The sequence below is a fragment of the Lepus europaeus genome, chromosome 17, assembly GCF_033115175.1.
Source record: "Lepus europaeus isolate LE1 chromosome 17, mLepTim1.pri, whole genome shotgun sequence".
Classification (NCBI taxonomy): domain Eukaryota; kingdom Metazoa; phylum Chordata; class Mammalia; order Lagomorpha; family Leporidae; genus Lepus; species Lepus europaeus.
Genome location: NC_084843.1, coordinates 14,751,357 through 14,773,485, shown reverse-complemented (window position 1 = coordinate 14,773,485; position 22,129 = coordinate 14,751,357). Strand labels below are relative to the sequence as shown.

Here is a 22,129-nt window from a genome sequence, read left to right as displayed (position 1 = left end):
ATTACTATATTAAAACACTGCATGTTATTCATGGTATCCATTTAATCATTAAAAGAATAGCTATCAAAGAACAGGAATCACAAGACTCTTTCAGGGTGTCAATGAGGTAAAAATTAATAATACTAAGATATTGTTTGCAGATGACTGCAATGGCCAGAACTGAGCTGATCCGAAGCCAGGAGCTTCCGGGTCTCCCACACAGGTGCAGGGGCCCAAGGACTTGGGCCATCTTCTACTGCTTTCCCAGGCCATAGCAGAGAGCTGGATTGGAAGTGGAGCAGCTGGGACTTGAACTGGTGCCCATATGGGATGCTGGTGCTGCAGGTGGCAGCTTTACCCACTATGCCACAGCGCAGGCCCCGAGGCTCTAAGTTTTTGAAAATAAAATATGCTATTTATGCTAAGTTGTAGTATTTACCCCTGATATTATATTATGAACAATTTCAAACATACAGAAAAATGGAAAACATTATAATGAGGACAGCCAGTATTCACAGCCTAGAGTCTATAATTATAATACACTCTATATGCTTTATCCCCAAAGATTCATTCATCTGCCGTTCATTCACTAATCCATCTTAATATTTTGATGGCAGTCACCTAATAGGAACTGTTAGCTGCCTTCTCTTGGGGAGGGAATGTGAGAGTATGTCTCCCTTAGGCCTGTTAATATAGCATAAAGGTGCAAGACATCCTAGCAGCTGGAAGAGTGCTTTTGTAATGGGATTTTAAATTGTTACTTTAAAGAATAAGTAGATATATTAAAAACTGATGTTTTAATTTTAATGTTTTAATTTTAATATGGCCAAAATCAGTAAGATATACCATGCATACAGTGAAGATTTATAAGGCTGTCAATAATGTTTAAGAATTAAAGACCAGAGAGCGGCAAGATGGCGGAATAGGAAGGGAACATACTGATAGTCCGGGAAGAGACAGTTTAATAAAAGTGGACATACTGCAGGTTCAAGGAAGAGTAGGGGAAGAAACAGCAGAGGAAACTCTTCAGGAACTAGTGACTCACAGTGGACCTACGTGGAGGGCGTGGGAGCCCATGGCTCAGGACACCAGTGGCAGAATCAACGTACTAGTGCTGGAACATGAGGTGAGCCGAACCTCAATAGCCCGAGACACCGGTGGGAAAGCAGAAAGAGGAGACTAGAGGGAACGAGGCTTGAAACCCCGTGGGGAAGAGTTCACCAGGCTAACTAGAAGAGAGAGGAAAAAAAAAAAAGTGACTGGTACAGACACGAGTTTCTCTCCCTGCTCACTTCTCAAAGGCGAGCAAGACAAAGAGCAGGCGCCATTTTGGACATACGTCATAAGTGGTGCGACCTCAGGGCTGTACCCAGGGCTGTACCCGCTCTCAGCCAAGCAGAAAAACTTGACTCTGGGGGGGTGGGGTGAAATAACAGGAGATAAGGACCTAGTGAATGTGTGGTGCTAATGAACTGAGACTGTGAAAAAAGAGACTGGGGGAGAGAACTCACGGAATTCACGTGAGTACTCTCCAGAGACACTACAATTCGGTAACCTTGGCAACCCAGTGGGAGACTGCAGGAGAACTTGAGCCCACACTGAGGGCAGCACAGATACCCTGTGTGGTCCTTGGGAAAGAGCTTCTGATTTCTGGCTCCTGTGGGTATATCATTCGCCTGCTAACTACCTTCAATTCCGCCCAGCTGTGCGGAATTACGTCCCTTTTGAATCAAAAAAAAAAAAAAAAAAAAGAAAAGAAAAGAAAAGAAAAGAAAGCTCTGAAGAACCAGAGCTCTCAGGCCACACCCATCTCAAGCCTCTAAGGCTCCATCAAAAACAGACAGTTCACTTAATACAGTCATAGTATAACAAGAAAAAAACACCACAGCGAGGGAAGTGGAAACCAAAGAATGTCTCCACAATGCCAAACAACAAACGCAAAAACCGAGGAAACAAGAACAAGGAAGACATTATGACACCCTTAAATGAACAAGACACCCCAAACCAAGATTATGAAAATGATGAGATGGAAGAAATGCAAGATACGGATTTCAAAAAATGTATGATAAGAACAATTAGAAGTGTTCAAATACAAATGCTTGAGCTACGGAATTCCTTACTGGACAGGATAGAAAATTTCCTTCAAGAAAATGAAATCTTAAGGAGGAATCAAAATGAAATGCAGAAACTAGTAGAACAGGAAAGTGTGATAGTGAAGAGAAATCAAAATGAAATGAAGAACTCAATAGATCAAATGACAAACACATTAGAAAGCCTTAAAAACTGAGTCAGTGAAACAGAAGAGAGAATATCAGACTTAGAAGACAGAGCACAGGAAAGTATACAGTCAAACCAAAGAAAAGAAGAGGAAATTAGAAATCTAAAAAATATTGTTGGGAGTCTACAGAATGCTATTAAAAAACCCAACATTCGGGTTCTAGGAGTTCCTGAAGGCATGGAGAGAGAGAAAAGATTACAAGGCCTTTTTAGTGAGATACTTGAGAGAACTTCCTGGGTTTGGAGAAGGACAGAGACATCCTAGTACAGGAAGCTCATAGAACCCCTAGTAAACATGACCAAAAGAGATCCTCACCACGACACGTTGTAATCAAACTCACCACAGTGAAACATAAAGAAAAGATTCTAAAATGTACAAGAGAGAAATGTGAGATTACTCTCAGAGGATCTCCAGTTAGACTCACAGCAGACTTCTCATCAGAAACCCTACAGGCTAGAAGAGAATGGCGAGACATAGCCCAGGTACTAAGAGAGAAAAACTGCCAGCCTAGAATATTATATCCTGCAAAGCTCTCATTTGTGAAATAAAGAGCTTTCACAGCAAACAGAAATTGAAAGAATTTGTCGCCACTTGTCCAGCCCTGCAAAAGATGCTTAAAGATGTGTTACACACAGAAACACAGAAACATGGTCATCAATATGAAAGAAGGTAAAGGAAGGAAATCTCACAGCAAAAGATCACAGGAAGTTCAAAGCAAATATTCGAAAATATCTTTGGGAAATAGCAGGGCAAAGCTACTACTTGTCAATAGTCACATTGAATGTTAATGGCCTGAACTGTCCAGTTAAAAGACACAGATTGGCTGATTGGGTTAAGGAACACACCCATCTATTTGCTGCTTACAAGAAACTCATCTTTCCAACCAAGATGCATACAGACTGAAAGTGAAAGGCTGGAAAAAGATATTCCATGCCAACAGAAATGAAAAGAGAGCGGGTGTAGCCATCTTAATATCGGACAACATAAACTTTACCACAAAAACTGTTAAGAGAGACAAAGAGGGGCACTATATAATGATTAAGGGATCCATTCAACAGGAAGATATAACGATTATCAATGTATATGCACCTAATTACAGGGCACCGGTTTATTTAAAAGATCTGTTAAGGGACTTAAAGGGAGATTTAGACTCCAATACAGTATTACTGGGGGACTTCAATACTCCACTCTCAGAAATAGACAGATGAACCAGACAGAAGATCAACAAGGAGACAGTAGATTTAAATGACACTATAGCCCAAATGGATCTAACAGATATCTATAGATCTTTTCATCCTACACATAAAGAATTTAAATTCTTCTCAGCAGTACATGGAATCTTCTCTAGGATTGAGCACATACTAGGCCATAAAGCAAGTCTCAGCAAATTCAAAAGAATTAGAATCATACCATGCAGGTTCTCAGACCATAGAGGAAAGAAGTTGGAAATTAGCAACTCAGGAATCCCTAGAGCATATGCAAACACATGGAGATTGAACAACATGCTCCTGAATGAACAATGGGTCATAGAAGAAATGAAAGACTTTCTGGAAGTAAACGAGGATAACAACACAACATACCAAAACTTATGGGATACAGCAAAAGCAGTGTTAAGAGGAAAGTTGATATCAATAGGTGCCTACATCAAGAAATTGGAAAGGCACCAAATAGATGAGCTTTCAAGTCATCTCAAGGATCTAGAAAATCTGCAGCAAACCAAACCCAAATCTAGTAGAAGAGAAATAATTAGAGAAGAAATCAACAGGATTGAATAAAAAAAAAAAGCCTTATAAAAAATCAGCCAAACGAGGAGCTTGTTTTTTGAAAAAAATAAACAAAATTGACACACCATTGGCTCAACTAACTAAAAAAAGAAAATACCCAAATCCATAAAATCAGAGATGAAAAAGGAAACGTAACAACAGAAACCACAGAAATAAAAATAATCATCAGAGATTACTACAAGGACTTGTATGCCAGCAAACAGGGAAATCTATCAGAAATAGATAGATTCCTGGACACATGCAACCTACCTAAATTGAGCCAGGAAGACATAGAAAACCTAAAGAGACCCATAACTGACACAGAAATTGAAACAGTAATAAAGGCCCTCCCAACAAAGAAAAGCCCAGGACCTGATGGATTCACAGCTGAATTCTACCAGACATTTAAAGAAGAACTAACTCCAATTCTTCTCAAACTATTCAGAACAATCGAAAAAGAGGGAATCTTCCCAAATTCTTTCTATGAAGCCAGCATCACCTTAATTCCCAAGCTGGAAAAAGATGCAGCATTGAAAGAGAATTACAGACCAATATCCCTGATGAACATAGATGCAAAAATACTCAATAAAATTCGGGCCAATAGAATGCAACAACACATCAGAAAGATCATCCACCCAGACCAAGTGGGATTTATCCCTGGTATGCAGGGATGGTTCAACGTTCCCAAAAAGGTCAACGTGATACACCACATTAACAGACTGCAGAAGAAAAACCATATGATTCTCTCAATAGACGCAGAGAAAGCATTTGATAAAATACAACACCCTTTCATGATGAAAACTCTAAGCAAACTGGGTATAGAAGGAACACTCCTCAATACAGTCAAAGCGATTTATGAGAAACCCACGGCCAGTATCCTATTGAATGGGGACAAGTTGAAAGCATTTCCACTGAGATCTGGTACCAGACAGGGATGCCCACTCTCACCACTGCTATTCAATATAGTTCTGGAAGTTTTAGCCAGAGCTATTAGGCAAGAAAAAGAAATTAAAGGGATACAAATTGGGAAGGAAGAACTCAAACTATCCCTCTTTGCAGATGATATGATTCTGTATTTAGGGGACCCAAAGAATAGTCGCTACAAAGACTATTGGAGGATAGTATCTATGAAGAGACTATCGGAGGATATAAAATCAATGCACAAAAATCAACAGCCTTTGTATACACAGGCAATGCCACGGCTGAGGAAGAACTTCTAAGATCAATCCCATTCACAATAGCTACAAAAACAATCAAATACCTTGGAATAAACTTAACCAAGGACGTTAAAGATCTCTACGATGAAAATTGCAAAACCTTAAAGAAATAGAAGTGGATACCAAAAAATGGAGAAATCTTCCATGCTCATGGATTGAAAGAATCAATATCATGAAAATGTCCATTCTCCCAAAAGCAATTTATAGATTCAATGCAATACCAATCAAAATACCAAAGACATTCTTCTCAGATCTGGAAAAAATGATGCTGAAATTCATGTGGAGATGCAGGAGACCTCGAGTAGCTAAAGCAACCTTGTACAACAAAAACAAAGCCGGAGGCATCACGATACCAGATTTCAGGACATACTACAGGGCAGTTGTTATCAAAACAGCATGGTACTGGTACAGAAACAGATGGATAGACCAATGGAACAGAATAGAAACACCAGAAATCAATCCAAACATCTACAGCCAACTTATGTTTGATCAAAGATCCAAAACCGATCCCTGGAGTAAGGACAGTCTTTTCAATAAATGGTGCTGAGAAAATTGGATTTCCACATGCAGAATCATGAAGCAAGACCCTTACCTTTCACCTTACACAAAAATCCACTCAACATGGATGAAAGATTAAATCTACAACCCGACACCATCAAATTATTAGAGAACATTGGAGAAACCTTGCAAGATATAGGTATTGGCAAAGACTTCTTGGGAAAGACTCTGGAAGCACAGGCAGTCAAAGCCAAAATTAACATTTGGGATTGCATCAAATTGAGAACTTTCTGTACTTCTAAAGAAACAGTCAGGAAAGTGAAGAGGCAACCGACAGAATGGGAAAAAATATTTTCAAACTGTGCAACAGATAAAGGGTTGATAACCAGAATCTACAACGAAATCAAGAAACTCCGCAACATCAAAACAAACAACCCACTTAAGAGATGGGCCAAGGACCTCAATAGACATTTTTCGAAAGAGGAAATCCAAATGGCCAACAGACACATGAAAAAATGTTCAAGATCACTAGCAATCAGGGAAATGCAAATCAAAACCACAATGAGGTTTCACCTCACCCCGGTGAGAATGGCTCACATTCAGAAATCTACCAACAATAGATGCTGGTGAGGATGTGGGGGAAAAGGGACACTAACCCACTGTTGGTGGGAATGCAAACTGGTTAAGCCACGATGGAAGTCAGTTTGGAGATTCCTCAGAAACCTGAATATAACCCTCCCATACAACCCAGCCATCCCACTCCTTGGAATTTACTCAAAGGAAATTAATTTGGCAAACAAAAAAGCCGTCTGCACCTTAATGTTTATTGCAGCTCAATTCACAATAGCTAAGACCTGGATCCAACCCAAATGCCCATCAACAGTAGACTGGATAAAGAAATTATGGGACATGTACTCCATAGAATACTATACAGCAGTAAGAAACAATGAAACCCGGTCGTTTGCAACAAGATGGAGGAATCTGGAAAACGTCATGCTGAGTGAATTAAGCGAGTCCCAAAGGGACAAATATCATATGTTCTCCCTGATCGGCGACAACTGAGCACCAAAGGGGAAACCTGTTGAAGTGAAATGGACACTATAAGAAACAATGACCTGATCAGCTCTTGTCCTGTTGATGTACAATGTAATACTTTATCCCTTTTAGTATTTTTTTTTTTGTTCTAGTACTATTGATTGAGCTCTGTAATTAACACAGAATTATTCTTAGGTTTTTAAATTTTAACTGAAAAGTGATCCCTGTTAAATTTCAGAGTGGAAAAAGAGAGGGAGGAGATGTACAATTTGGGACATGCACAATCAGTCTTGCCCCAAATGGTGGAGTTAGAAATGTGCCAGAGGATTCCAATACAATCCCATCAAGGTTGCATGTACCAATTCCATGTCACTAGTCCAAGTGATCCATTTTAGTTCACAATTGATGACTCTGATAGGTCTAGAGTCAAAGGGATCACACAAACAAGTCAAGTAAAGGGATCACACAAACAATTCAAGTGTCTGCTAATACTAACTGATAGAATAAAAAAGGGAGAGAATGACCCAACATGGGAAGTGGGATACCCAGCAGACTCATAGAATGCGATGCCCTAGACAGCACTCTGGCCTCAGAATCAGCCCTTAAGGCATTCGGATCTGGCTGAAGAGCCCATGAGAGTATTGTAGGCATGGAAAGCCATGACATTCTGCCAAAAGAAAAAAAAAATAGAAGACCTAAATGAAAGATCTCTCTGAGTGAGATCCCAGTGGAAAGAACGGGTCGATCAAAGAAGGAGGTACCTTTCTCTGAAGGGAGGAGAAAACTTCCACTTTGACTATGACCCTGTCTGAATAAGATCGAAGTTGGTGAACTCAAAAGGCTTCCATAGCGTTGGCAATTCATGACTAGAGCCTAGGGAGATTACTGACGCCATAAACAAGGGTGTCAAATTGTTAAGTCAACAACAGGAGTCGCTGTGTACTTACTCCTCATGTGAGATATGTCCTTAATGTGTTGTCCAGTGTGAAGTAATGCTATAACTAGTACTGAAACAGTATTTTACACTCTGTGTTTCTGTGTGGGTGCAAACTGATGAAATCTTTACTTAATATATACTAAATCGATCTTCTGTATATAAAGATAATTGAAAATGAATCTTGATGTGAATGGAATGGGAGAGGGAGCAGCAGATGGGAGGGGTGTAAGTGGGAGGGAAATTATGGGGGAGCGGAAAGCCATTGTAATCCATAAAGTGTACTTTGGAAATTTATATTTACTAAATAAAAGTTAAAAAAAAGAATTAAAGACCAAAGGTTTTGAGAACTGCTGCTTTAGAACAATATCACAAATGATCTAAAAGATAAGGCTTTCAATATAGGTCAGGAGGTAGCACTATATATTTAATGTGATGGAGAAACTAAGATGCAGTTTACTTTATGCATCAGCATGTTAGTAAAACACTGCATTGTTAATTAGTGCACACTACAGCATAGCTTTAAAATGCATTTATCAGCCTCTCTTTAGAAAATTGTTCAAGTTGGACATTATGAAGAAACCATTACAGAATAGTGTGTTTAAACTTTAGAAAGACCTGAATAATTTTTGTAAAAGTAAATATTAAATGTGAAGATAATATTTCTTTACTAATCATAAGTGAAATGAAATGCCTCTATCTATACTAATAATTAAAGAATCAAAGAACCCAACTTACATTAAAACAGTATACCTGGGGTATAAAAATTAGATTGGAAGGTAGATCAGCTCACCTATAGGAATAACTTTAAAATTATTTTTGTTATGCACAGATTGCTTTTCTATTAAAGTGATCTTATGTAAACTGGACCTTGGGACACATGCAGTAGTAATTGTGCTTACTGAAATACCATATGAAAATACACTTATTTTACACAGAAAAGCTGGTAGTCGATACATTTTCACAGATGTCATAGGGCTATAGTTTTTGTTTTCAAATTGAAGAAAAAATTAATATTTTGTTTTCATTCTCTACCAAAGAATTAGGAAAATTTTCTTTGTCACATTACTGAGATACTTAAAATGGTTTATGTTAAAAAGTAATTTAAACAATTATGGAAGTTCTGTTTAGAATTCTGAAATGAAAAAGCACACATGCATTTTTGCAATGAAAAACATGATAAATGTATATTTATATAAATTATTTATATGTATTTTTACCAGCTCATCTTTGTGGAGAAGGATGGAATCACGTTGGCGATGCTTGTCTTAGAATCAATTCCAGTAGAGAAAGCTATGACAATGCAAAACTTTATTGCTATAATCTTAGTGGAAATCTTGCTTCATTAACAACTTCAAAAGAAGTAGAATTCGTTCTGGATGAAATACAGAAGTATACACAACAGGTAACTCTTTCCTATATAGTGTGATGGAGATAATCTTGTCTTGGAAATTTTTCAGAGCAAATATTATCAATTATTTGTTATAGGAAATGCTTAATAAATGCTTCCTTGGTATAAATAAGATATAGCATTTAAAGAATATAGATGCATTTTATTTTTGAATGTTCACCATGATTATTATTTCTGTTTTTTAAAAAATGTATTTGAAAGGCAGAGAGGTAGTGAATCAGAGAGTGAAAGGAGACGGAGACATATGGACCTAGAGGGAGAGAGCGAGCTCCATTTCACTGGCTTACTCCTCAAATGCCTGCAGTGGCTGGGACTGGGCCAGGGCTGATGTCCAGGTGCTGGAAGACAATCGTGGCTAGTACATGGGATAGGAACTCTAATAGTTGAGCTATCACCACTGTCTCCCAGGGTCTGCACTGGTAGGAAGGTGGAGTCTGGAGCCAGAACTGGCCATCAGACCCAGACACTCTGATGTGGGACATGGATATCTTTACCATTAAGTTAAATACCTGCTTCCTATTTCTGTTTTATGGGTTATTATTTTTGTATCTTTGTTCCTACCACTGCTATTACTACTATTTCTAGGAAGCTTTATTTGGAGAATGAATTTTTAGGTAACTAAATTAATTTATTTGATGGATAATTAATGTCAACCTTGATTGTGGAAAAATATCTGCTCCAGTGAATATTTTCATGGTAAGCAATTGTAGTATTTTTTTTAAAGATTTACTTTATTTGAAAGACATAATTACAGACAGAGAAAGAAGGAGAGGAGAGGAAAGGAGAGATTAGAGAGAGAGAGAGGGAGAGAGAAAGGGAGAGAGAGAGAGATCGATCCATCTTCAATCTGCTGGTTCACTCCCCAAATGGCTGCAATGGCCAGGACTGGGTTAGACCAAAGCTAGGAGACAGGAGCGTGTTCTGAGTCTCCCACATGGGTGCAGGGGCCCAAAGACTTGAGCCATCTTCTGCTGCTTTCCCAGGCGAATCAGCAGGGAGCTGGATCGAAGTAGAGCAGCCAGGATTCCAACCAATATGGGATGCCTGCCGGCTTCAGCTGTACCTGCTATGCCACAATGCCGGTCATGACAATTGACATTTTCATACGGATATTGAGTTTACCATTATGCCTACTCTAATTCTTATGGTGGCATCACTGTATTTATTTCTTGTAAGTATCAGTAATGGATAACCTAATTTGTAATGTCATTTTCTATCTGTAGGGCCAACACCCTTTGCCTCATGGATAATATTGGCATATTAATTAACAACCCTGACTTTGTAAATATTCAAATATTTTGAAATGATATCACACTGGATTGTTCTCCTTATACGGTTATCTCTTTTTTTTTTTTTGGCCTGAGGCTAATAAGATAATGAAAAACTGCACTAATTAACTTTATACAAACAATTTATTGGTAAAAGCATTTTCTGTGTGAATTGTAGCTATTTTTTTCTGTGAAGATGGACCAGTATTTATTCATTTGGTACACATTTATTGTGTGCCTTCAGTGTACATAGCTACTTATTGTTTGCTGAGAATACAGAAACCAAAAGCAATTCCTGTTCTCAAAGAGTTTAGGGAGACAAATTTAGACTGAAGTGTGATAATTGCAATGATATATAGACCCAGGGAAATAAATGATGATTGAGATCAGACCTCTCACCGGTAATGTGGACTTAGGAGAGTTTCCTGTAGGAATACCCAAGGCATGAATAACAGGAATTAGAATTGGTCAGCACTTGAAGATAATTTAAGGAGCCCATATAAATACCTACATTTTTTTCTTTTGTCTTATTTGAGAACTGCTAGCTTAATGACTGGAGAATAAGATATATGTGGTAGTATTTAGGAGATATCTATAGATTTTCATAATGTTTCAGAAAATTGTAAGAAGGGATATTTGTAAAATTTTATTTTTAATAATATGGAAAATGAATTAATAGGGTTTTATTTTTGTGATGCTTCATATGTGAAAATTAGTTTTATAGAATACTCATCACTTATGAAGAGCTTATTGACAGATCTAGTCTTTGTGAGTTTTAGAAAGTACTAGTATTTGGCATTAGAACTGCATTGCTTTATTCTTTGTTTAGAATTGTATTCTTTAAGTTTTCACAAGATAACCTTGAAATGTGCTATCTTAGAAATTGCATATTTCAAGTATCCTATTTTGGTTGTTCATTTTTATTGCCGTTTATAAATCATACAGATTGGATTAACATTATTTTGAACTATGAAGAACTTAGACTTGTTAGTTTGCTGAAAGGCATATCCTGTAAAAGAAGAATATTTTATTTTTATCACAAAGCTCAGTTTTAGCAGGATTCTAAAGGTGGAAGGAAACTTCTGCAAGGTGACATTCTATTAAGTATATCTTTAATAAAATGAATAATATTCTGAGTCATTGCAGTTGTATAAACTTAAGATAACCCTTCTTTGGCAAATAAAGATCGACAAATTCATGCACTTTAAAGAGATATCTTGGGTCAAATGATCATTTACTTATCGGAAATGGGTAATGAAATGTTACAATGATTTATGGTGTGCTGCAGTAAATTTTCATAATATAGTAATTTATCTTTCATTTTCAACTGCCTGTCCAGTTCATTTACTGAGTTATAGTTACTTTAATGTTCTATAAGCTGCTTCATTTTTTTTTGTTTCTCTTCTCTTCCTCTCTGATTCTTATCAAGATGAGTTAGGGAGTAATATTTCATTTTAAATGACTTGTCTTTATTATAGATAGTTTGGGAATATAGGCAGTATTGCTATAATGTGAAATATAATTATTAATCTAAAATATCTATGTTGGATTGACTACTGCTATTATTATCAAGAACTGTAAAAATGTTGTAGCTTTTTGTTATGAAAATATCCAGAGTAATTTATGAAATATATGATGATCACAATGTTAAGTAGCATGTGTATTTTTATAATTAGAGACATTATTTATCAGTTACCATCTCAGTCTTAGGCATTCTGTTGAATGTGAGACATAAACATCTTTATTCTAATGAACTTGTTACTAAAATTTATTGATTACCTGTTATGTGTGTAGTACTCCACTAGGAAATATAGGACTGATGATCTTAACAGAAATTTGTAAAACAGTTTAATTTTATCCATGAATATTTCTTGAGAGTTACTATAAGAAATTGATTAAAATTATAAATTTTACGAGTTTCTAGGTCTTGTCATTATTTATCCTCTCTAGGACCATTTATACAACATAATTAGGATAAATGTTGGTATAAATACCTTATTCATATGTTGTTAAAGGCTAAAATGGAGAGGCACATTTTTCTTTTTTTAAAAAAGATTTATTTATTTATTTGAAAGAGTTAGAGAGAGGGAATGATGCTGGCATTGCAGACGGCGGCTTTACTCGCGTTGCCACAGTGCCAGTCCAGAGACATATTTTTCTTTACCTGTCTATCTGTAATGTAAAAAAAAAAAATTTTTAAAGTTTTTGAAATCATTTCACATTGTAAAAAATATTCGTAGCTCAGTATCTTAGATAATGAATATATGATCATATATATTAAATTAGAAGTGTTTATAATCTAATAGAATTTTGTAAAGATAACTCAGATCAAAAATATATCATTATCTTGGGAGATATTCTGAGAGTAACATTTTATTTTATTTTTTTCACTTAGAAAATGTTTTTTTAATATTTTATCATCTCTTTGCATTTGTAACAATTCAATTCAATGGTCACAGAATACTTTTCTTCCAATGCCACAAACTCTTTTACAAATGAAAGCTGATACTGATGCTTATCAAAAAACAAGACAATTGATATTTTATATAAAACCACTTTATATGTTAACTTGTTCCCAAAAACCTCTTTCTCCTTTTTTGGCTTGGTTTAAAAAAAATGTGTTATAAATATTTACAGCACTTTTTTTTTCTGTTAGGTGAACATTCTTATAAACCAAAAAAAGGGAATTTTATGGACAGACCACATAAAACATGAGACAGTGTCAGAAACTCCTAGCTGTGCTATTTTTTTTCTTTTTTTATTTTTTTTCTTTTTATTTTTTTATTTTTGACAGGCAGAGTGGACAGTGAGAGAGAGACAGAGAGAAAGGTCTTCCTTTGCCGTTGGTTCACCCTCCAATGGCCGCCGCGGTAGGTGCGCTGCGGCCGGCGCACCACGCTGATCCGATGGCAGGAGCCAGGTGCCTATCCTGGTCTCCCATGGGGTGCAGGGCCCAAGGACCTGGGCCATCCTCCACTGCACTCCCTGGCCACAGCAGAGAGCTGGCCTGGAAGAGGGGCAACCGGGACAGGATCGGTGCCCCGACCGGGACTAGAACCCGGTGTGCCGGCGCCGCAAGGCGGAGGATTAGCCTAGTGAGCCGCGGCGCCGGCCCTATTTTTTTTTTTTTTTCTTAAATACAGTGTTGAAAATGCCCATCAAACCTTGCCATCCTAAACATTCTGTTCACATTTAAACTCCCTTTTTCTCCAAGTGGTCTTTTCATCAATAGGAAACAGAAAGCAAAGGCCACTCTGCCTTGGGTCTTCTTTCAGAAAGGAGGTTGGGGAAATGCTTTGCAAAGAGGAGTTAACAACCAGAAGAGTCAGTCTTTGGCCAGAGCAATGAGGTGACGTTTTGATGCAATCTTTATAATTAGTATTTTCTGGACATGGGATGGAATTTTAAAAGATCTGGGTAACAATGGTAAGGGGAGGAAGAAAAGGCCTGAGTATGATTTTTTTAATGACATAAAAAATAGCTATTTAAATATTTTTATTACAACTATTCCATAGATGCAAGAAAATAACGTTAACAGTAACAACAAAAATCTGCTGACAGTGCTGACTTAAGCTTGCTACAAGTAGCTTTCAATCATGACTGCTATCAAGAGTAGCATTTTAAAATGAAGTAATGCTTAAGGTATATAAATATAAAGTAGATTTTGATTTAAAGCTAATTTAAAAATACTAATGAGAGGCTGGCGCCATGGCTCACTTGGCTAATCCTCTGCCTGCGGCACCGGCACCCCGGGTTCTAGTCCCAGTTGGGGCACCAGATTCTGTCCCAGTTGTTCCTCTTCCAGTCCAGCACTCCGCTATGGCCCGGGAGGGTAGTGGAGGATGGCCCAAGTGCTTGGGCCCTGCACCCGCATGGGAGACCAGGAGGAAGTACCCAACTCCTGGCTTCAGATCAGCGCAGCACCGGCTGTGGAGGCCATTAGGGGAGTGAACCAATGGAAGGAAGACCTTTTTTCTCTGTCTCTCTCTCACTGTCTATAACTCTGTTTCTCTCTCTCTCACTAACTCTGCCTGGCCAAAAAAAAAAAAATATATATATATATATATATATATATATATATACACACACACACACACTAATGAGAACTTTAAGAATAGTCAATGTCAACCTCTTAAAATTTGGTCACAACAACCATATTTCATCAATAGTCTTGAATACTTTATTAATTTATTAAATATTAACTTATTTAAACTTTCACAAAAGTCCAAATGCAGCAGAGGAGGTCTGAGCTAGGAGACAGGCAGATGTTAATGCCAGGTCTTTATATCTACCTTTTATAGTAGAGGTTCATAGGGCTAATGATTCCAATCGTATTGCTATACACAAAACCTGGGCTTTAAAAATACTGTTCTGTAGAATTCTCCAAAGTATGCTGGAATTGTTAATTATCGTTAGTACAAAAAGTAACTAGAAAGACACTTCTGTTTACTTTCAAGTGTAACTTTTAATGCTAATGAACTCTTTGCTAGGGGATATATGGTGCAGTATTTTTATATGTAACTTCTTTTTCCTATTGCTTACAGAAAGTATCACCTTGGGTAGGCTTGCGCAAGATTAATATATCCTACTGGGGATGGGAAGACATGTCTCCTTTTACAAACACAACGCTACAGTGGCTTCCTGGTGAACCAAATGATTCTGGATTCTGTGCATATCTAGAAAGGGCTGCAGTGGCAGGTTTAAAAGCTAATCCTTGTACATCTATGGCAGATGGACTTGTTTGTGAAAAGCCTGTTGGTAAGTAGTATTGTCAGTAGCCATTTCTTTGAAGATCTGTTTTAATCACTGTTTTCTGTGACCTCCTTTCAGTCTGGAGTAATTTATACCATCTTTTTGCGATGTTAATTCCTTGATATTTACATAAATTTTATTTTTAGCCATGTCTTTTTAAAAAAGATTTATTTATTATTTGAAAGGCAGAGTTAGAGAGAGAGAGGGAGAAACAGAGAGAGAGAGAGAGGTCTTCATCCGCTGGTTCACCTTTCAAATGGCCACAATGGCCAGAGCTGTGCCCGATCCAAAACCAGGAGCCAGGAGTTTCATCTTGGTCTCCCACAGAGGTGCAGGGGCGCAGGCACTTGGGCCATTCCCGTCTGCTTTCCCAGGCACATTAACAGGGAGCTGAATCAGAAGTGGAGTAGTCGGGACTCAAACTGGTGCCCATATAGGATGCTGGCTTCTCAGGAAGCAAATTTACCCATTACATCACAATGCCAGCCCATACCATTCTGCTTTTTGTCTCAATGAATTTGACTACACTAAGTACCTCAAATGAGTGGAATCATACAATGTATGTCCTTCTGTTACTAGCTTATGCTGTGTAATTGTAATGTCTTGAAGGTTCATGCACGTTGTAGTATGTATTGGAATGTGTTCTTATTTAATGTTGAATAATATTCCATTATATGTATACATCACAGTTTGTTTATTGATGGACACTTAGGTTGCTTCCACCTTTTGATTATTAATTGTGCCACTATAAATATGGATATACAAATATTTGTTTGAATTCTTGCTTTCACTTCTTTGGAATATATTGATAGAACTGAGATTGCTAAATCATAAGCAATTTTATGTTTATTTTTGGTGAGTCACCATATTGTTTTCCACAAAGGCTGTATCATTTTACATTTCCATCAGTAATGTACAGAGGTCTCAGTTTCTCTACATCCTTACCAACATTTGTTATCTTCTTTCTTTTTTTTACCCCCTAAATGGTCAGGGAAAAACTATAATGGGTGTAATAAAAGGTCTATATTACATGGAGTTATTATAGTAAGTTGTATTTTTATTATTTGTTTATATGAGAGACATTTTCACTTATAGACATTTGCTTTAATAAGGTGTGGAGTGTTTATTGAAAAAATGTGGCTGGGAAAGCAAATAGTGTATACACTATCAGCTACTAGAAAAACTAGGTTACTGATTTCATTGCTATTTATAAATTTTTAAATTATATTTTCCTCTTTAGAATATTACAAAGTAAAGAAAATGTGTTTTAAAATATAATAATAAATTTGAGGTGTATTGACCTATCATCTTTGTTTTCATTTACTTCATTATATTATAATTGAATTCTTTGCTTAGTTGAAACAGTCCCTAAACAGCAAAGCAAATAAAACCCATATACTTGTGTTAAAATGTAGCTAAAAATAAAATAATTATATCTGTTGATTTATTCCAGTTAGTCCAAATCAAAATGCGAGACCATGCAAAAAGCCGTGCTCTCTAAGGACATCATGTTCCAACTGTACAAGTAATGGCATGGAATGTATGTGGTGCAGCAGTACGAAGCGATGTGTCGACTCTAATGCTTATATAATCTCCTTTCCATACGGACAGTGTCTAGAGTGGCAAACTGCCACCTGCTCTCGTAAGTATTTATCTAGAGTGATTTTTTCATTTAATAGAAGCATAAATCACTTTTCTGTTATTGGAAGAGAAATTAAACATTTGAGGAGGTTTCAGAAAATGAGAAAAATACATCCATAGCTGGTTTAAAAACCGCATGGTGCTATTAACCTCTAATGTATATTGTATCATGATTTTGAATTCCAGTAATTATCTTGCTGTGTATGATTTGCCACATTCGTGTGCTGAACACTTCAGTGTAAGTATGTTGCAGGCAGCATAGTGCTGCAGAGCTGCACTCTCCTTAAGGATCACACATTGCTCTACCATGCTGCTTTAGTGTCCTTCCATCTGTAAAATTCCCAAGACTTCTTTTTTTACATGGCTTTGATATTTTTGAAGAATTTACACAGGTGTTTTGCAGGTTTCTAAATTTGGATTTTTCTAACTGTTTTTCATGATTATATCAGGTAAGCATTTTGGGGGGTAGGGTACAGAGTATCTTATTAGCATGATGTATCTGCTACAGTGCAGGATGCATGGTCTTGACGTCACATGGGGAGTCATCTTAACCGGGCAGTGCTGGACTTGTCGTAAGTTGTATTTCAGGAGGAACATCCTGCTTCTTATTGTTCTCATGTTTTGGAAGGATTTTAGAATGAGAATCCATCTGACTGAATTTTGGTACCAAATACCAAGTGGTTGTGAGAGTGGCCTTGTTTGCAAAGACAATTTTTATGAGGATGATGTTGCCAAGGGTATTGAGTAATACTACTGGTAGCACTAGCTAAACTTTAGGAGATTGAGACCATGTGGTACTGCTTCTGCTTGGGAGAATGAGAAGGTGCTGGTCTCAGCTAGCTTGTTGTTAGCAGAAAATGTGATTTATCTTCTACAATCTACCCTCTGATACTGAGGCCAAACAAATATGTCTTTTGCCCTGGACATGAATTAATTTGTTCAGATTTGTAACAAGAAAGTAGAGTTATTTACTCTTACTTCTCCTACCACTGGCTTTTCAATGTAAAATCCTTTCATTCATGTTCCACTCATTGGGGACTGAGCTAGACATTTCTTGCATAATAAGGCTTGCAGGATCCTAAGAGTTTACTATTCTACTAGCCCAATTAGCTTCAGAATCATCTGAGATGTAGTTAATGTCCAACTTGTATCTATCCAAGACTCTTTGTTTTGTATGAAGCAAAACTTCCTAATAGACACAAATACAATGGGAGGAATGTTTTGTTATTCTTCAGTTCCCCATTTCTCAACTCCTGAGTATCAAAAAAACTCAGCAAGACAAAGGGACCAGGAGTCCTTACTTAAAAATCTTTTTTCCCTCCCAATTCTTTAACCTGCAGTTAGCACGGTTTGAACTAAATGAATTCATTTAATATTGTGGTGTGTTTGTGCTGTTCCCCAAAATAACTAAGTTGTAGTTCAGTCAAAAGAGACAAAATACCAGCTACTTGGAATTCAGTGTCCTGAAACTCATGTTTGTGTTGTGGTTGAGAGTTATTCAGTGGGCTAGCGGAAGGAACAGTTTCAGGTTCCTTAAAGGAATCCTCTCTGGGACAATCTTTATCCTAATTCTAATATCTGCCTCCTAAGCTGAGGTGTAAGTTATCTTCTACTTTCATCTTTGCAACTCTTATAGGTCCTTTCTAGTTGGCTTACTTCTGTTCCTCTCTCCTACTGGGAAAAAGCCTCTTGGAAGTTCCCTGAGAGTGTGGGCCTTAATGCAGCTTGTTCTTCTAACTTTCCTAACTATCTTTAGGACTTACTTACTGGTCCATTAGCTTTCTTACATTCTTTTCGAAGGAACAGCCACTGACTACATGACTGTGTGTCTACAGACAACTAACCCAGCTTCAGCTCGCATTGTCCGCCCATCCATTCCTCTTTCTCTCCTCCTCCCAAACTTTCCTGATTTTCTTCTAGAGGCAGGCTATTGTAGTTAGCAATAAGCAACTTCATAACTCTAAGATCCTTTTTGGTGATGAATCTACTGTTTTAAGCCAGTCAGTGTCCTTCTTGCTCCTGGGATCCAATAGTCCCCAGGCAATGTGATCCCTCAGTCACTAAACCAATGCAAGTAGAGACCCATTGGATTTTCCAGGCCTTCCATACTGACAGGGAGAATGTCTCCCTCCCCTGGTTATATAGGCAAACCCGTATTAGTTCCATATTGGGCGCTACCATTGCTTGAAATATTGAGACAAAGCAATGTCGCATTACAGAGTAGAAATTCTACCTGCAGTTGGATGGAAGTTGAGCAGCCTGAGACTTGAACTGGCACCCATATGAGATGCTGGCACTGCAGGCGGCAGTTTAACCCACTACACCATAGCTCCAGCCCCTACAAATGAAACTTAGAAATGGGCTGAAAAAATTTTTTTTGTTGCTTTTAGAAAGTTGTCTCGATTATTTAAGGCTTATGGTAGATTAAAATTAAGGGGAACTTTTCTTTGAAATGAGCATCTAATATGATATTGTAATATTCCTTAGTATTTTTCAGTTGTAATGTTGTAGAACCAATGTTTAAAATTTATAAATTTAATAGAAGATTTATATTTTAAGATAATTTTTAGCTAATGGCCTCTAAGAAATATTTATTAATAACTGGCTTTATTAATAAATCATATATTTGAATTAGTTATTCTGTTGGTGGCAGTGAGTTTGAAGACCTTTAGCAATGATAAAGAATTTAGTTTATAGTATACTAAAGATCAAATGAAAATATAATTAGATTGATATAGTAAAAGAAGCTTGAGTATATAGTTTTTCACAGATTTGTATTTCTTTTACCATTTCTTTAGGTGTATGTACATGCTCAATTTAAACACTATTCTTGACAATTAAGGAAGGTAATCATTTTTTAAAATTTCATGATACTTTATTACAGATTTTTTCAAATTATTATGCATTTAAACAACTATATTGAATATTTACAAATTGAATTTCAATAAATAAAAAGTAAATACGAAGATTAATAATTGTAGTTCAGAAATAGCCTCTCTCCCACCCCTAGCTTTAGGAACAATACCATGACTTCATAAGCTTTTCTGTAATACTGTTTTTTTTTTTTTGTAAGAAAAAGACAAAAACATGAATTTGTCGGTTTTTGAGTCACCATTAAGTACTAAGAATTAATTTTCTGTTAATTTTTCATCAGTGCATCTTGCTTATCACTCTAGAGCAAAACAAAGCCAACATTATCTTTCTCAATAGTTTTATATCTAAAATTAAACCCAAGGGAATATATGGTTGTTCTGAACACGATGCTATTTTGTAAAATTATTAAAGCCTAAAATCTTTTAGATATAGAACTAGAAGATTAATGGTTTTTCATCCAGTCACTGCAAGAAACCCAGAATTCTTTAACCTTAGAATTCTCAAGCTGTTTTGAGCCATATTAACAGGAATAAATTGGAATAGTTCAGATTTAATTTCTAATGCATCTTAAAGACATTTTAATGATTGTCTTTCCTTTAAAAATAGTTCTAAAATAACATCTATTTTCCTAGAAAATACCCAAATACTGTATGTGTAATAGAAAACTATATTTATCCTAGGTGATTCCCAGTAAAGATTTACTTATATGAAATTTGGTATTCCCGATTGATTGTATAGCAACTCAGTATAGTTTGAGGACAGTTAGAATAATCAAGTGAAAATAATGTAGGCTAGTTATAATCACAAATACAAGAGAGAAATTTGAAACCAAGAAAACAAATAGTAATCTATGAAATATTAAGTTGTTTAAATACCTTTTGAGTTTTATTTTTAAAAAAATATTTATTTTCCGGGCTGGCACTGTGACATAGGGGATAAAGCCTCTGCCTGCAGTGCCGGCATCCCATATGGACACCCGTTCGAGTCCTGGCTGCTCCACTTCCAATCCCATTTTCTGCTGTGGCCTGGGAAAGCAATAGAAGGTGGCACAAGTCCCTGGACCCCTGCACCTGCATGAGAGACCCAGAGAAGCTCTTGGCTTCAGATTGGCACAGCTCCAGATATTGTGGCAATTGGGGAGTGAACCAGCAGATGGAAGACCTCCCTTTCTCTCTCTATGCCTCTGCCTCTCTGTAACTCTGCCTTTCAAAAAATAAATTAATATTTTAAAAATATTTATTTTCATTTTATTTAAAAGGGGGAGAGAGAGAGAAAGAGACAGAGGGACAGAGACCTTCCATCTGCTGGTTTGCTCCCCTAAATGCAATAGTTGGGGGCTGGGCCTGACTGAAGCCAATAGCTTGAATCTCATTCCTGGTCTCCAGTGTGCTTGGCAGGGACTTAAGTATTTGAACCTCAACTGCTTCATCCAGGATGTATGTTATTAGGAATCTGGGTCATACACAGAAGAAGCTGGACTTGCTGTCGTCTCTCTGATATGGGATATGGGCATTCCAAGCAGCATCTTAATTACTGCACCAAATGCCCACTCAATAGGCATCTTTTTAACTAAGCTGTCATTTACCACTTATATTCTTGAAAATGTAAACTTCCAAAGGTTGATACTTCGTGTCAATATACATTTTTTTGTCTACAGAGTTAAAATTAACAACTTGCATTCAATGACTCAAAGAGTCATCTTCCTTTTTTGTTTTTTTGTTAAGGAAACATTGGGTATGATACTTTTTGCTTTCTTATATCTAATAGAATAATTTATATCAATAAATATTATGGCTGATAGATTCTTTTATTAAGTATTCTGTTATTTCTGCATAGCCCACTTTATTGAATTCCTGATGTTCACCAAAAATTTACATTATTCTTGTTTTCAGTAATCTGTGGAAAATTTTTATTTCTGTTAGTATTAAAATACTGAATAGCAGCTAAGTTATTCACACTACAACAGTGCCAAAATCTGCAATTTTCCCCTCTCTGGAATTTTTTTCACATGTGGAAAAGATATCATTCATGGTGCCTTGTATGTCTATTGTTATCTTCTCTGGAGAAACAATTCTGAAGACATAAAGTACTATTTCTAGTATAGTAAAAGTAATTACAAACATCTCAGGCCAACATATAATACATAATACTCTGAATGTGAGTTAAAAATTGTGACTATCACAAAGTAACAACAATGAACATTATATCAGATTAATATTTGTTCATCCTTGGTGACAACATAGCATTTATAGACTTTGTCTCGTCTCATATGTCATTTTTTAAAAAAAATACAGAACCTCAACAAAGGAGTCTTGCATAATATTCTGCACCCTTGAAAGTTAGAATATGTACTGTTGCTTGCATGACTGTGTTCCCACTCAGCTTGGCTATGTGGGTAAGATTTAGTTTACTCATCACATAATAGCCAGCTGCTAGTATCTTGGACCATAAGGAAGAGTATTTTCCTTGAACAGTAGTC

General features: G+C 36.7%; 1 protein-coding gene across 3 annotated transcripts in view; it reads left to right on the top strand.

Annotated features, from left to right (window-relative positions):
• ATRNL1 (attractin like 1) overlaps positions 1-22,129 on the top strand; it is a 792,651-nt gene that overhangs the window by 200,481 nt on the left and 570,041 nt on the right. For all 3 annotated transcript variants that reach the window (XM_062214395.1, XM_062214397.1, XM_062214398.1), the window contains exons 15-17: positions 8,928-9,109; positions 14,928-15,141; positions 16,589-16,777. In XM_062214395.1, the coding sequence (XP_062070379.1) occupies positions 8,928-9,109; positions 14,928-15,141; positions 16,589-16,777 (585 nt within the window). The remainder of the gene's footprint in view (positions 1-8,927; positions 9,110-14,927; positions 15,142-16,588; positions 16,778-22,129) is intronic.